The 17,185-nt window shown below is 43.6% G+C and overlaps 2 protein-coding genes across 2 annotated transcripts; one reads left to right on the forward strand and one right to left on the reverse strand.

Annotated features, from left to right (window-relative positions):
• The first annotated feature begins 461 nt into the window (after positions 1-461).
• Positions 462-16,929, forward strand: tgm2l (transglutaminase 2, like). The gene is made up of 13 exons (XM_064335460.1): positions 462-604; positions 2,351-2,527; positions 3,825-4,058; positions 4,752-4,870; positions 6,086-6,214; positions 6,881-7,058; positions 8,122-8,260; positions 8,940-9,043; positions 9,484-9,726; positions 10,135-10,404; positions 11,388-11,548; positions 12,271-12,407; positions 14,149-16,929. The coding sequence occupies exons 1-13, from the start codon at positions 589-591 to the stop codon at positions 14,294-14,296; spliced, it is 2,055 nt and encodes a 684-aa protein (XP_064191530.1). The 5' UTR covers positions 462-588; the 3' UTR covers positions 14,297-16,929.
• Positions 14,955-15,884, reverse strand: exosc6 (exosome component 6). The gene has a single exon (XM_064335462.1). It carries the CDS (start codon positions 15,882-15,884, stop codon positions 15,060-15,062), a length of 825 nt encoding a protein of 274 aa, XP_064191532.1. The 3' UTR covers positions 14,955-15,059.
• Positions 16,930-17,185: the final 256 nt, after the last annotated feature.

The following is a 17,185-nucleotide window of genomic DNA, read 5'->3' on the forward strand; positions in this document are numbered from 1 at the left end:
CTCCCCCCATTAAACATAATAAAATCCATGTTAAGTTTAGGTGATTCCAAGACAGGAAAGCACGATGACACTGTATTACCGGAATACAGATGGACACCTCCTCCTACCCCCCAGAACACACACACTCCCCCGACGGACAAAGAGCCCAGTGTCTGACCTAGGCTCAGAGAGGTTCCCGTACGCTTCTCACACGGCCTATAGCAAACACTTGACCTCACTTCCTGTCAGTTATTTAATATGTTGATGTAACCAATCGCGGCGCTGGGGCTGGTCAGAGCCAAGCCAGTGCTCTGAAGCTGCCAAAATCTGTGCTGACAAGAGTTTGCGGAGGGCGAGTGTGTGTGTGTGTGTGTGTGTGTGCGTTTGTGTGTGTGCACATATGATGGGGAAGGGGCTGGCGGACGGGATAGAGTGGGCTGGCGGGCGGGGTAGGGTGGAGTGCAGGGCGGAGGGCGGGGGGTTCTTCAGCAATATAAACGGAAGGTTCAAATGGATTCAGTAGGAAAGAGAGAGAGAAGGAGAGGACGCAGCTGAAAAAGGAGAGAGAGAAATCAGCTAACACACACGGACCCACACAGGAGCCACAGGATGACAGATCGCAGCGGTGAGTGACGGATGTCGCCCTTCTTGGTTTGTGACGCTTCACACTTGCAGTCCTCAGCCTGTGTTACCTCTGTATTGCAGTTGGCTGCTGTCAATGTTGTACGTCAGTATTATTCCCATTAATTGAGATGGAATTTTCCAGAAACATCCTCGACTTGCACTCAATTGCACATCAACTGTCATTATGAAGATGGCAAGCACTGTTCTGCATGTTTATCATTTAAGAGGTGTAGATCTTATGTGCTTGTGTTTATACATTAAATATACATTAATATATTTCTCCTGTACAAATTTTTGTAGGCACTAAGACTCCACTGCCGTGTGTAGTGAGGAATGTTAATGATGGTGTCGTATGGCTAGATTTCGGGGCTAGAGTGGTTGCAGCTGTGCTTCATTGTCTGTAACTGGTCCAGACTATATAGAGTCAAGTGAAGCTGAAGACACAGTTACATACATGCTCTCAAGTCAGGCAAATAAATGCTGAAATCAGCAAAATGCTGACATAGTGGAGAGAGGGTGAAAGTTTTGGCTTTGAACCCTACTGAGGGATGCCAGCGATATGTGTAAAATATGCAGAAGCTGATTGCGAAGAACCCCCCCTCTGACAAAACAAACAGTGTCACAATCACTTTTTTTGTGTTATTCTTTTGTAGACGAATGTTCCCAGTTGAAATAATATTTTCAGACTCAGGTTAGCCATAGAATGGTGATGTTATTTTGGTTTTACAGAATTTCTGCTGGTTTTAAAAAGGATGGTTTGCCAAAGGGAAAGGCTAGTATGGCTTTCTAGATCAAATTCTAAGTACAACATTAACCCCAAGTTAACATTAACGCATACTGGCACTTTCACGGTCTTCTTGGCAGAGTTGATTTTACTTTGTTTCAGTATCATCCACTTGCAAATTGCTTTTGACTTGATTGGGTATAATGTAGTCCTGTGTCTATTTTTCTATATTTAACATGAAACAGTTTCACTTGTACCCAGTATTCATTTTCTTATGAAATCTACATATATGTGACCAAATCTCACTTGTACAATTAATGTTGCTCCATGTAGTGGAATGTGTAAAGCAACATAACAAGCAATCACTGTACATTAAAAGGATGCTATTGCTAATTAGCGTGTTATTCTAATTAGGCGCTAGCGTGTTATTCACAGAAAACAGGTGAAGGGCCATATTTAGCTTCAAGGTACTGTGAGCTCTGCACTGTCATTTTTACTTCATCTCAGTAACCACTACCGGCCTTCAGTACTCTTGGCACTGATTGGCAGGAAGTGACCTCACACTGCTTGTTATTCCCGTGGTTTGTCTCAAATACATTTTTTAAAATGCTTTTATTAATATTTTGGCACATCCACAGGGGCAATTCTTTCAAAGGAATGTTCACCTATGGGTTTGGCACTGGAAGAGATTTGTTCTTGTTTGCACTCTCCCATACTGTTAGTGGATAATCCAGTACTGATTTGGCGTTCCAAAAATTGTGAAAAAAGGGTTAAATAATAATAATAATAATAATAATAATATTTTAAAATAAATAACTTTTGGTATGAAGGTGCTTAGGGTTTTCTAACTGTAGACTGAACCAGGTGTGTTCTGGCACCTCAGCTGTCTGTTAAATACAATAAACAAACACATTTAGTCTTCTTGCAGAGAAAGGTAAATGTGAAAGAGGAACACTTGCACACTAAAAGTGCTCCCGAACAAATGATGACATTTGAGTCCCGCTGCTTTCCTGCCTACGCCAGACGTGTTCAGCGGGGTGGACCTGCAGTGCAGGGTGAACAACCGAGCCCACCGCACAGAGGAGATGGATGCGGAGCGCCTGCTGGTCCGCAGGGGACAGCCCTTCTCCCTGGTTCTGCAGTGCACCGGGGCCCCGCCCCAGCCTCCCAGACACCGGCTCGCCCTCGTCCTGCACCTCGGTGAGCCCGCTCGCCTGGCTCCGCCCGCCGGGCTCTCATTGGTCAGCTGGTGTCACCACCAGGGATGGGGGAAAAAAATACACAATGGGTCCTCTTACAAAACAGAAAGTACCTCCCAAATAAATGTGTCTGTAATCTGCAATCAAAATGGTTGAGGAGAAGGTTGCTTTGCATGTGGTACAGAGTATGCAACATATATGTAACCCTGGTTAAATTTAAAATACGTTCATGCAATATATATTTCAGCATTTGAAATATTACCCATTTTAGATGGTATATTCTAGATGCTATATTGTCACACCAAGAATAGTTTGTTTTTAACCAACAGCTAAAAACAACAGAAAGCTTTAAAAAAAAAATGTTTTTTTTACAATGAATGCAACTTTTTAAAAAAGGCTCATGTTTATTTGAAAAGAACACTGCAATGATAGGTGAGAGACGACCGGTTAGCTGCGTATGAATGGATTCACACTATGAACCTGTATGGGGAATTCCTGGCCCTGGCTAGCAAGTAATTACATGCAAATTTTTATATTGCATGGTATGTGACTCATCATTATACTGTACACACTTTATACATCACAAACTGTTTTATAATGATTAAGACACTACAAGTTTTCCTGGTTGTGTTAACTGTTCAGTTCTCTCACATGTGAAGTCACAGCACTTACACACTTTCTAAACTACTAAAAAAAACTTGAACTGCAGGAGTCTTTGCATTCGTTGACAGGTGACAAATGACAATAAGTATTTTACGATGGAAAAAGCTGATAGCTATCACATTCTTAAACGTATTCCGCTCAAGGCAAAATATGCACTTTGTGGTACTACTGCTATATTCAACCTGAACAGCATTCTTTGCACACTTTCACCTGCTACACACAGTCACAGGCAGTAATTGACAGGCCTCCTTTGCTATGAGGAAAAAAAGTGTGATTTTTTTTGTTTTTGACTTCTGCTCAGATAGCTCATTAAAGTGCTTGTCTGTTTTATTTGCAATTCATTCACTTATTTTCATTTTCAGCAACAATAGATTTGGGAGTGTGTTAGGCAGAAAAACAAATTTTTTCATTGTCACTTTTGTGTGCTCTCTCTCTCTCTCTCTTTCTCAAATTAAAATTAAAATTTCAAAAATGCTTTATTGGCATGAAATACATTTGTACTTATTGCCAAAGCGTACTCACACAAACAGGAATAGGAATACAAACAACAGTGAAATACAAACAACAAACAACTCTCTTTCTCTCTCTCCCGCCCTCTCCCCCCCCCCCCCCACTCTCTCTCTCTGCCTGTGCAGGTAAGCAGAGTGAGGTCGTGGTGAAGGTGTCAGACTCGCGTGTTTGGGGGCGGGGCCAGTGGTGGTTCAGCCAGCAGAGGGCACAGAGTGAGCTGCTCCTGACGGTGCACAGCCCAGCGGACGCACCTGTGGGGCTGTACAGCATGACGGTGGTGCTGCTGTCCCCAGATGGGCAACTCCAGCAGAAGACCCCTGTTGGGCACTTCTACCTGCTCTTTAACCCCTGGTGTAAAGGTGGGAGTTACACAAACACACATACACACACAAAGAAACACACTGACACACATACTCACACACATGAACAAACACACGGACACACATACACACACATACTCACACACATGAACAAACACACGGACACACATACTCACACACGAACAAACACACAGACACACATACACACATACTCACATATGAACAGACACAGACACATATACAGTCATACATGTGAAAAAACATACATACACATGCTCACACACAACAAACACATGGGCACCTATGTGCACTGTAGTACACAAACAGAAAGACACTATTTCTGACATGAGATGTAGTGGCATAATACATCTCACATGGCATAATTTACAGCATATTGATCTGTCACCCACAGTCCCTCATATCACAGGGAATGCTGGGTATTGCCTTACATCCTCCCCATCACCCCATTTTGTTTCTTATATGCCCTGGTGACCCTCTGAGTATGATCTGCCCCTTGAGTACAGTGACCCAATCACTGCAGAAGAAAAAGACGCTCAAGGGGACAACAGTGCTCTCAAAATAATTTCCCTGCTATGTGTCGAGAGACAGGTCATGTTTATCAGCACCTTAATACCCTGTGGAGCATCTCCATCTCTCTCTCCCCATCTCCCTTTAATTCTTCCCTTCTTTTGCTGTCCGGTTGTGTACCTGCCCCCGTCCTCCCCCACGCAGGTGATCCAGTGCACCTCCCTGATGAGGAGCAGCTTCAGGAGTACATTCTCAATGAAAACGGGGTTCTGTATCAAGGCTCCTGGGACCATATCCGCACACTACCCTGGAACTTTGGGCAGGTAGTGCACCCGGTTCTGCACATGCCCTGCCCTGTCACAGACAGCAGCTGCGGAAAGTTCAACACACAGGCAGGGCGGGTTCATACAGGCGCTCTACAGTAATCACATAAACCAAACCTTTGTGTGATGGGTGACATTTTGGCTATAAGGGCGTTGCAACAAGAGGAGCTCGTTTTTGCCAGTGGATTTATTTTCTCTCAAATTCTAATGCAGAGAATAGTGAAATTTAGACAGTTTACAGGCAGGGATCGGACAACAGGGCAGAACATGGAGGAGAGAAGGGGAAAGGGTGCAGAACCCTGGGAATCGGCAGTCCGTGAGAGTTCTGGCAGCTCTGTGACAGGTCGGGTGAATTGTGACAGCTCGGTGATGGAGGGCTACTCAGTGCTCGGGCTGCAGTAGGCCAGGCCTGGCCAATATCCTCCTGGTGGATGTCAGGCATTTCTATTCGAGAGGTGCGAGATTAGTGAGTACACAAACAAGTGCTGGTTCCCCACCCTGGGAGACTGGCAGTTCTGGAGAGGCCTGGTTCCAGACTGACCTCAGGAGAGGGGGAGGGGAAGGAAAGGAGAAAGGGGGAGGAGAGAGGAGTGAAAAGCACTACCCGCAGGGTATGGGATACAAGCGTGATGCCGTTGGCATGGGTGCATACACTCTTGTGCCTTTGATTGGAAAACATATGAAATGCTTTTGCATTGGATATTGTACACACACTGGATTATGAGATGACTGATAGTTTTTGGCATAGGAAATATAAAGTGTAATATATTAGGTATATGATAAAATATAATACCTTTTGTGTAGGATTTATAAAACATTCAAAAAAAAAAAAAATATATATAATGTGTATATTTGGTACAGGAAATATAAAGTGTACCACCTTCGGCACAGGATATTTACAAATATAGTGCATTTTTCATTGTATATATGACATTACATATTTGGTGCATGATTATATAAAGTATAATGTATTTGGTATAGAAAATATCAAATATGGTATGTTCAATATATGAAGCATAGTGTCTGGTAGAGAATATATAAAGTGAATCATATTTGGGATGGGAAATTGTGTACGGTTTAATATAATAATATAGTATAATTAGCATAGGATATGAAAGTATATATCCTATGCTAATTATATATTTGGTATACAGTATTATATGATATGGTGATGTAAACTGAGTAAATTTCCCTCTTGTTTCTGTTCCCTGGTAGTTTGAAAAGGGCGTGGTGGATATCTGTTTTGAGATCCTGGACAACTCCCCTGCAGCGCTGAAGAACCCGGAGATGGACATGGCCAATCGCGGCGATCCGGTTTACGTGAGCAGGACCGTGACAGCAATGGTGAGTCTGCCAGACGCCATTGGCTGGCCAGGGGGAAGCGGAGAGTTACAGTCACACAAACACAAAACTCAACTTACGCGGAACTGTGTAATCGCAGTCACCATGAGCCCCTGCACTGCCTGCACTGGTCTGAGCATAACAAGCTAAAGCTGGAATATAGTCTACTCTGGCTCTAAAAAAACCAACCGTATGAAGCAACTGTCCTAAGCACTTCAAAAATCCCTCAAAAAAAGTTCTCCTGAAAATATTCGATGTAGATTATTTAGTATGTAGCATACCTTTGTCCTAAATATTTTTAGTAACCTATATATAACTATAAGTAATATATGTATGTAGTTCATATGAAACTGTTTGTTCACATTGGTGTCATTGACTATACTGGTGTTTTTGCCCTCTAGTGGTAAAATCTCAAACTCATCATTGAGTAAGGGAGAGCCTCTTCACTGTGTACAACTGCTTCATTCAGTCTGTAACTCTGGACTCAAAGTTTAATACCAATCATTTCCCTCAAGGTTTTGATATGAATGTCAGACAAAATGGCAGCCCTCACTGAACAAAAACTGTTCTATGAATGTTATAAAAACCATTTTGTCTGCTGATGACTTGATCTGAACTAGCCTTAGCCACATGACTGACCCACCGTGCTATCTGTGCACCTTGACGCAGGTGAATGCTAATGATGATCGGGGTGTGGTCTCGGGTCGTTGGGACGGGGAGTATTCGGACGGGGTGGCGCCCACGCGGTGGACGGGCAGTGTGCCCATCCTGCGACGCTGGAGCGAGGACGGGGCCCAGAGGGTGCGCTACGGCCAGTGCTGGGTGTTCTCCGGGGTGGCGTGCACAGGTGAGGAACATCACATACTCAACATCCAACAAACCACACTCTACAAGGGCAAGATGAGTGGGAGGACATGCCCAAAGGGGTGTGGTTAACACCGGTGGTGGGAGGAGGGGCTAAAATACCCAAATTAACTGCACGGACCTGTCCAGGGGGGTGTGGTTTGGGAAATGTAAAATGAGGAGTTCAAAACCATGTAAAGTACCATGGTCTGTGCGGGCATGGGTAATAATAATAATAATAATAATAATAATAATACATTTTATTTATAAAGCACTTTTCAAGCAGTATCTCAAAGTGCTGTACATGTTGTGAGGTCAATACACAAAAAAACAGTAGTACACTTTTTAAAAGAAAGAAAAATAAAATAAAATAAAATAAAACGACCAGTACCAGGAACACAGACAAAATAGTACAAGGTTAAAGGTTAAAACAACAAGTAAAGAAGTCAAGGAGGAAGTTATTTGAAGGCAATGCGGTACAGGTGGGTTTTGAGACCAGTTTTAAATGAGGAGAGTGTTTGAGGGAGCTGAAGGTGGTTTGGCAGTGAGTTCCAGAGGCGAGGGGCAACAGCACTGAAGGAGCGATCACCCATGGTGCGGAGTCTGGTCCTAGGAATCTGGAGTTGGTGGATGGCCTTGGACCTGAGACTGCGGGTGGAGGTTTGGGGATGTAGCAGGGCCTTCAGATAGGTGGGGGCATGTGAGTGAATGCATTTGAATGTGAGGAAGTGTAGGTAGAGGGAGCACACTACCAAAGGGTTGTGGTTTGTACAGGTAAGAGGAGGAGAGAGGACACTACCAATGGTGTGTAGTCTGTATAAATGAAAGGAGGTGGCAAGGCACATCAAAACAGACATGTTCTAATTGGACCAGAAAGACAAAGAAAGACAAACTGTGCACAGTTTATACAGATGAGAGGGAAACACACGGGATCACAGGAATATGAATATGAATCGGATACCTGTTACTTGCTAGTGAATCTGTTATTGAGTATCTGGAGAAACTTACTCAGAGACTGACCACTGACACTCTTTGGTGAGTAATACACCTTTTTTCCCTTCCCACAGTCCTCCGCTGTCTGGGCATCCCCACCCGCTGTGTCACCAACTACTCCTCAGCCCACGACACGGACGGAAACCTCGCCATCGACTACTGGTACAATGAGCAACTGGAGAGTGTGTCAATGGGCAGGAAGGACATGATATGGTGAGATCACTGTGCCTTTCTTCAGTCTCGGGCACATTTCCTGTCCTCGCTCTTTTCCACTTCCTGTTGCCTGCCTCTCTGACTTTCTGGGTTCTCAAACTTCACTTCACTCACAAAAGAGGAATTTGTTTAAAGATATATGCTTTAAGTATTTAATGTAATTACTGCAGTCACCGTAGGGGGGTGCTTGCACATGCCACATTGTTCCCCGGTGCATGGACGTCACCATAGTTTAAGCACTGGCCAAGGTCACATGATGCACTTTTATAATAGTCCTTTCTCCTCACCTGTAAGAAAGTGATCGGCTAAACTCCTACTTCCTCCTTGCTTCCTTTGCCAATTTCCTGTTACATCTCCTAGTTTTGCTCTTCTCTTTCTCTTTTCCATCCTGCAGAAATATATTGTACATTTGACCCATGTCTTCTGTGATAGTTGCTATAGCTAGATAACCTGTTCTGCAAAAGAGCTTTGTCTCCATAGCAACATGTCAACCTCCTGTTTTCTTTTCTGTGTGTGTGTGTGTGTGTGTATGTGTGTGTGTGTGTGTGTGTATGTGCGAGAGACATTGATATCTGACTTTTATCTGACTTCCTGTTATCTGCATCTGCTTGTACATTATAACCTAACTGGCTAAATCACCTACTGACTTCCTGCTTGTTGTAACTGGCGGTGTGTGCAGGAACTACCACTCCTGGGTGGAGTCATGGATGGGTCGCGAGGACTTGCCCAAGGGTTATGATGGGTGGCAGGTACTGGACCCCACGCCTCAGGAGAGAAGTGATGGTGAGACACAAGCCCTGCTGGCCAGACTCATAATGTTACAGTAATATGACACAGACCAGGTTGACACCTTGATGTGAAATGCTGCCTAACTTGCAAATAGTTGATAAAAGAATGGTCAGTTATCTTCTGGTTTATGAAAATCTTGAGTAGATATGGCTCTTCATTGCTCTGGATAGGAGCATCTGCTAAATAAATATAATGTATTGCAATGTATTGTAAATGTAATGCTTGAACCAATCGGATTACAGGAATCCTATCTCACAGACCGTAGCTTCCTTTCCCAGGCACTCAAGCGATAGATTGTCCAGTGCTGAGACCAGTGGAGCTATGACTACTGGGCAGTGTTTTACTTTGTCCATCAATTTATCTTTATCTCCCCCTTCCCCTTTCTCTCCTTCTATCTTTCAATCCTGTCCCGTTCCCCCCTTTCCCAATTTCAGAGGTGTACTGCTGCGGGCCCTGCCCGGTGCGGGCGATAAAGGAGGGGGAGGTGGGGGTGAAGTACGACGCCACGTTCGTGTTCTCAGAGGTGAACGCAGACCTGGCCACTTGGATTGTGCACCCAGACGGCCAGCGCTCCCAAGTCTCTGTCAACCAGAGGACCATCGGCCGCAACATCAGCACCAAGAGCATATATGGAGACTGGAGAGAGGACATCACTGATCTCTACAAATACCCAGAGGGTACAGCAACGCACACACACACACACATATGCAGAACTTGTACACACCAACACACGTACACATACACACATGTGCACAAACCCTATACACTCATACATGCATGCAAACACACACGCAAACACATGTACCCATAAAAACACACACACACACATAGAACACTAGCTCTGTGAATGTTTGTAGTGTAGACATACAATAAAAACAGACTTTTATGCATTTGACCAGCCTGTATAAGCAATAAAGGGTGTTTAAAGGGAATGCATCTCAATGTAAGTGAAGATCCGATTGCAGATGCAAACATGATCTCACCTACATGACTCAGGCCTGTGACCAAGCTGGGGGGTAGAACATAATCTGGATCCATAGTATATGGAACCTTCCGTAATTTACAAGTAACCCCCACCCCTCCAGGTTCGACGAAAGAGCGGGAGGTGTACGAGAAGGCGGGGCGGAGGGTGGCACAGCTGGACGGGGAGGAGCAGCAGCAGCTGGAGCTGTCCATCAGGCACGCCCAGGCGGTCCACGGCACGGACTTCGACGTGATCGTGGAGGTGCGGAACACGGGCGAGGTGGACACGCCCGCCCGGCTCACCATCAGCTCCAACGCCGTCACCTACAACAGCCTCCACCTGGGCGAGTGCCAGAAGAAGAGCGCCAGCCTCACGGTGCCAGCGCAGAAGGGTGAGCGGCACACTGAGCTCTGAAGTGAGCGTGGCATGGCTGTTAAATAATACCGCTGTTAAAAGGCAGCATTTCCTTCCAACATCCATTAGCTTATTCCATAAGTGAAAATTTGCACTGCGTAATTGTGAAAGCACATTCCATCAGCAGAGCATTGTGTAGCACATTAAAGTACAGCGTGGCACAGTGTCGTTGATTTACGTGCAGCACAGAATGGTGCACCAGAGCATAGACTAACAGAACAGAGCAAAGCATGTTAGAGCACAGCATTGCACTGAATTGTGCAACACAACAAAACACAACGCAACATAACAACATGGTAGGAAATAGCACAAACGCATGACATGACCGTACAGGACAGCACTCCTGTAACTCTACCACAGGATTTCATCATGGAGGACGGAGTGTGGCACAGTGGGTAAGGAACTGCGCTTGTAACCGAAAGGTCGTAGGTTCGAATCCCGGGTAAGGACACTGCCGTTGTACCCTTGAGCAAGGTACTTAACCTTCATTGCTTCAGTATATATCCAGCTGTATAAATGGATACAATGTAAAGTGCTATGTAAAAGTTGTGTAAGTCGCTCTGGATAAGAGCGTCTGCTAAATGCCTGTAATGTAATGTAATGTAATGTAATCATGCTTTCATCATGAGACAGAAGCATAGGCATGGAAAATTTCAACTGTGAGTGATTGCTAATTGCTAATTGCTCAGTAGAGGTTTCAGTCATGCCCCCAGTTAACTCAACAATGAAGTTAAATTGATAAGGGTACATTGCTAATTGTGTTATGTAATATGTCTTTGAGTATGTAGTATGTCTACTACTATGAGCTCTACACAATCGTGGTTTTCAGGTAGAAAATTGACATAAGTGCCACTTCAATAAGGCTCATTTATTATACTAATAATGTCCCAAAATGCGCTGCTGACTCCATCTGCGATTTTCTGTTACTTCTTCCCTTATCCCCTGTTATTCCCCATCCAGTCCTCAAGGAGGTGCTAAGGCTGCGGTATGACCACTACGGCTCATGTGTGTCTGAGCATCACGTGATCAGGGTTACTGCCCTGCTGCTGGCAAACAACCACCATGACATCATCCTGCAAGAGGTCAACATTCCTCTGAGCATGCCCCAGCTTGTGGTGAAGGTAGGGAACACCTGCTTGTACAGACAACAGGAAGTGATGTATGCAAAATATGGCGTGCCTCCTTGAGTGGCACATCATGACATCTCAGCAAAAATGCTTTCAACATAAAAAGTCTAGTTACTTGGATGTCTATAAACACAATATCAAAAAATCTCTGTGCACCAATTTCAATTTCAAAATGATGTTACAATTTACAACAAAACTTTCTTCACCATGTTTCACAGAAGCTAAAACTAAATAAAAAAGCAGTGCTACTGGTTTTCCTACATTCATTCAATTAATTTGGGCCTGTGCTTTTTAGTTAAGGTGCCAAACTGAGTACTGCATATATATGTGGCGTGGCCCATCAAGGCATAGTGGATGGCATACCCGCCATCCCAGTAACTAATGCGATTCTTTTCAAAAAATGTGTTATAAAAGTGGAGAGGAATGTTACATAATATCAAGATTAAGCACTGCTTTGCCAAGTAGTAACCAAGGTGTTGCAAAAGTGAATTGAATGGACCAGTTGGACCAAAATAAACAATACCAACTGTTGTATAGCATGCTCTCGTACGGTCTGGTTTCTGAACCTGAGGTTGTAAAAAAGGTTTCTGACATGTTGAAATTCATTATACTGTGTGAACTTTGTTCTTGAAGTATTGCTACTCACCATATTCATTTACAATGAGTTTGCTGACGTTAAACGTTTTTTCTTTTTTGCTTCTGTGCTTCTGTTTCAGGTCCTGGGAGAGGCGGTTGTGTCTCGCAAGGTGACCGCCCATATTACATTCACCAATCCGCTGCCTGTCTCCCTCCGAGGGGGCGTGTTCACTGTGGAAGGGGCCGGACTCACCAGAGCAAAGGAAATCCCAGCGCCGTATGTATCTTGGATTGTGAAAACAGACTCTGCACTAATGTTGTGGCACTCACATTGTTTTTTTTGAATTAGGATTATTTGAACGCACTGGTCTTAGACCAATTTTAGGGTGCAGAAATGATCATTAACAGCATTGTGTTTTGGAGAGGCTGTGTCTGGCTGCATGTGTACTTGTTGCCTGTGTGTTCGTGAATGAGGGCCTGCTTGCTTGTCGTATCCTGATGTATCTGTCATTTGCTGCATTTGAAAATTCCTCAGTAAGACTGTCTGTCAGGCTGCACTGACTGACTATGCTTGCCTGCTGTCTCTCTGGAACTGTACTTTCCCCTGAGAGGGAATTACTGTACTTCAATCCCTGATCTTTGCTCTTGTATTGCTCTGGATAAGAGCATCTGCTAAATGCCCATAAAGAAAGTAATAATATAATACAGAGAATACTGTACAGGTGTAGTACAGAGAATGCTGTCTGTACAGGTGTAGTACAGGCTGTGCTCTTTTTCTGTTTACCTCCCCCCTCCACGCCACCAAGCTCTACCACAGAGGGCCATCCAATCCAAACATGGCTCTGCTTCTGTCCTTCCATTTCAACCCTCTCCCCTCTCCAGCACCGTCCGCCAGCCCTTACCATACAAAGACCTCCGATCCAAAAATGTGATGTGAAAATATATCCCCGCTGTCTTCTTGGAATAGAAATGATATTTCATGAAGAAGAGGACTGGGAAGAATTTCATGGTCTTTTAAGTGTTATTTTCAATTATTGAATAGGTTTGTACTTGGGCCCAGTGTTCAATAAGATCTCAGTTAGTGCGTTTGTCCAAAAGGGCCCTCTTTGTACGGAATGTACCAGAACTGAATGTTCAGTTCCATTACTGAATAAAAAAACTCTGCCATATTATGAACAGTGATGTGGATGAACTCAAAAGAATGTGGTCAGTGCTAAGGACAGCCCTCTAATTTTATACTAGCAGTATGTCGCCAACCCTAACACTGATCTTTATGTACCCCTTCAATAAAGGTGCTGGTTTGAAATAACTGCTTCTGTAGAAGGGAAAGCATACCCATAAATGCTTCCAGTCTTTTAACACTACCAGTTACTCACCTTACACAGCATGCATTAAAATGACTTCTTTACACTTTCTCACCCTGTCTTTAATGGCTGAAAGTATCTGGTAACGTGTAACTCCTCCCAAATTTAACTATCTTCTTTTCTTTCTAATTGTAGGCACCATAGATCAAAACTACAGATCTGCAGTTCTGGAGAGCCAATGTGTATAGTGGGTTTTGTTCCACCCAGTAATTCTGATTCTGATTTAATATTCCTAACATAGTATGCACCAGTGGCGCTTCGCTCCTGTATTCCAGTCTACAGAAAATGATTGGGCGACAGTAAAATGTGTTCACTTATGCAGGCTGCAGCTATAATTAGATTTTTTTTTTTAAATCAGCTGATGTACATATGTTTAATAATTAATTAGATAATGAAGTTTGGCCCTTGTTATATACCCCTGCCGTCGCAGAACTCCTCTCCCCATTTCTGAGCGTTTGTGTTTGAAAGGGAGATTTAGAAAACCTGGGCAATAGGCCACCTAAATCAAGTTAGTCAGTGATTTATTTCTCTTGTACAATTTAACCATGCAAGAGAACTTTATCTGTGCGGAGTCGCTGATGACACACAAGACTCCATCCATTTTGGTGTGCGCATGCAGCATTGGACTTCCCATAACTACTTGTTCCTTCACAGAGGGGACATTTCACCAGGTCAGGAGGTCATGGTCAAGATCTCCTTCAGGCCCACTCGTCCAGGCCTCCGGAAGCTTCTGGTGGACTTTGATGCAGACCGGCTGAGGGACGTCAAGGGCATAGCCACTGTGATTGTCCGCAAAAAGTGAAAGGAGAAAGACCTGAAGCCACAAGGAGCCCAGACTGAGAAAATGTGTTCAATACAAACTGTATATTTGTGTTCAATACAAACTGTATATTTGTATATCTATAAAACTTTCCGTTGTGTACTGTATATCACAACCGGACTTGAGAAATGCACTCAGTTGCTGCCATGGAGATTATCCAGTTCTTATAAATGTGGTGTAAAAGATCCAGATTTGTCCAAGCCTAGCTAGAACCCAGATTTCGCATTGAATTAGTCAAAGATTTGTCACTGTAATAGTCTGTGAATTCGAACCACTGTTTTTTCCTAATTCTTTTATTATATTAATAAAAATGTATTGCATGATGTACTGGAGTTTTTGAGCCTGAGAATGCTTACGCCCATATGACTAACTTGCACTTTAGATGATTTCCTTCACCTTCTTTAAAACTACAGTAAGTATTAAATTCCTATTGCACATTCATTGCTGTTAAGTGAAATGGTGAAAATGTAACGGTTATTTCCAGACAGTGTTTCATCATCCCATGTAACATTCTTTTATCATCTTGTTAACGCTAAATCTGTTGACATGCTGCATTTTGCATACTGTTTTTGTAAATAGAGTCTGCATTTAAAAAGCTGCATTCAGTTCCTCGCGACTACATACAAATGGCAATTAAAAGTACAACGTCCATGTATTATTTATTAACAAAAGCATATTAAACATCAAATGTGAAGCATTGAATTTATATAAAAACGCGCAAGCAAGCGAGTCCAAAACAAGCCTGTCAGTTCTCAGGTGGTGGTGCCTTTCTACGCACGGACTTGATCAAGGCTTGCTGGACAACTGGATACAGCTTGTGGCATCCCTCGATGCAGACGCGCACGGCTTCAACCAGCGTGTCCTCTCTCATCTCCCCGTCTGACTGCAAGCCTGACACCTGGTTCAGAGTGGGCAACAGCGCCACCGTAACGCTGCCCTGGTTTTCCCCGTTGCTGGTGACCCAGCTGCCGCTCTCCTCTGGAAAAGTAGGGTCGATAAGATAGGTGTCTCCGTCCTGTCGGAGCGAGCAACCTAGTACCAGGTCGTACATCTCGATACCGGCGTCAGCGAGCGCCATGGAAGCACAGGTAACCGCGTGGGCAAGAACTGAGCCGTCGTTTTCCAGGATCATCACGTTGACTTCTATCTGCGAGCGCGGATACTTGTGCAGGCACACCCCTGGCCGCAGGCCCTCCAGCAAGGCATGGGACAGGTCCTTCTCCTCACTGCCCTGGATCCACGCGCCCCTCTTCTGGCAGGAGAACGGGGCTAATCTAAAGTCACATAACAGCCGCCCTGAATTCATATCCGTCTCGTCCTTTCTCTCGGTTTCCCGAGGGCCGTACACTGAACAGATCAGTTTCGTGTTCCCCGCTTCTATGTACGCAGACCCCTTGGCTTGGCTGACCAGACCGCATCGTGCGAATACCGGCCGCACGTCTGTCTGCCCTCGCTGTCGGCCATCCCCTCGACTTTCCTTCGAGAATACTTTCTTAGCGCTTTCAGGGATAAAAAGCAAAGGAGACTGTGATTCTTCCGGACCCCGCACTCTTTTTGTATCGACCGGCATGATAAACTAAAGCAAGTAAAGCATGCAACAAGCGACATACAAAGATGGAGTGCGATACGTTACGTCAGCGCAGTATTGGGCTGATGGGAGGTGAAGTCCACAGAAAGCAGCTATGTAAAACGTATTGTACAATTGGGACTTCAACTCCCGAAAGCCTCTATGTGAAACTTTTTTTTTGAGTTTATAAGAATATCTGGAAGAACGGTGCATTACCACCATCCAGTGTTGGTTCTACCCTCAGTTGATACTTTTTCAAAACAGTGGTTAGAGAGCTAAACCGGTTTGTTTTTGTTCGGATTCTGTTGAAAATATGTAACTAGAGTCTAGCAGATTACTTATACACACACCAACTTCCCGTTTGTCCTTCTGTGTAGGTGATGTGTGTGTGTGTGTGTGCGTGAGAGAGAGAGAAAAATGTTTAGTTACTTCATTTTTGTATTATTATTGCACAATCCAGATTACATTTAATCTATCACTACCCAACACTGTATATCGGTAATTCTGGGGCAAAACGGAGCCTTTTTAACATTGACCTCTTGGATCTTTCTGATATTTGACACCCATAATGTAACCTTGGAACAATTACCATTGGCAACTTTTGAGAAACACATAATCATTAATACAGTTGGGATGAAGTGCCCATTTTCTCTCTACAGTTTGACAATCGTGAATGGTAAAACAATATCTTGGTCTCATTGTAATCACAAAGACTTGTTATACAACATTCTTTGCATTAATCTGTTCCCGGAACTACTCCTCCACATTATTTAATTAGCTCAATCATATTTTATCTTATAGTTGCATAAGCACAACATACTGCAAGTGTATTTTAAATATTTTACTGTGCTCAAGTACAGGAGTGAACCAGTGTATAGAGCTATCAGAAAAGTAAATTTAAGATAACTGATTGGAACAAAAATCAGGACTGTAGTTGTGCATCATTACTGTAACCAGTCAACCTCCCCTTGTAACAGTACTATACAACAAAACGTAGAAGACATCCCACTCTGTGAATTGGCATGTGTATACTCTGGACTGTGTAGAACTATATGTAAAATGTGAGCAAATTTAGCTTTGAGATAATATGATTATTAATATTAATTCTTAATAAAAAAATAAAATTACTGTCTCCAATTTTCTTAACGCTGGTTTGTGTTTTTGAGAGGCCAAGGTTAAAAAGGGCCAATTTTCCCCTTACCTATATATGGTGCTTAGCTGGAATTACCAAGATTGCTAGCTGGTCAACGTTACATATTATATATTTAAATTGAAAAAAATTAAATAGATCTCAGACATTCCCT

Source organism: Anguilla rostrata, chromosome 5 (genome assembly GCF_018555375.3).
Source record: "Anguilla rostrata isolate EN2019 chromosome 5, ASM1855537v3, whole genome shotgun sequence".
Classification (NCBI taxonomy): Eukaryota; Metazoa; Chordata; class Actinopteri; order Anguilliformes; family Anguillidae; genus Anguilla; species Anguilla rostrata.

Excerpts from the sequence above, each read along its gene's own strand:
- tgm2l (XM_064335460.1), top strand. Across the intron at positions 8,261-8,939 it reads GGCAGGAAGGACATGATATG|GAACTACCACTCCTGGGTGG; the intron begins GTGAGATCACTG and ends CGGTGTGTGCAG. Across the intron at positions 10,405-11,387 it reads CACGGTGCCAGCGCAGAAGG|TCCTCAAGGAGGTGCTAAGG; the intron begins GTGAGCGGCACA and ends TTCCCCATCCAG.
- exosc6 (XM_064335462.1), bottom strand. The coding sequence starts at position 15,884 with ATGCCGGTCGATACAAAAAGAGTGCGGGGTCCGGAAGAATCACAGTCT.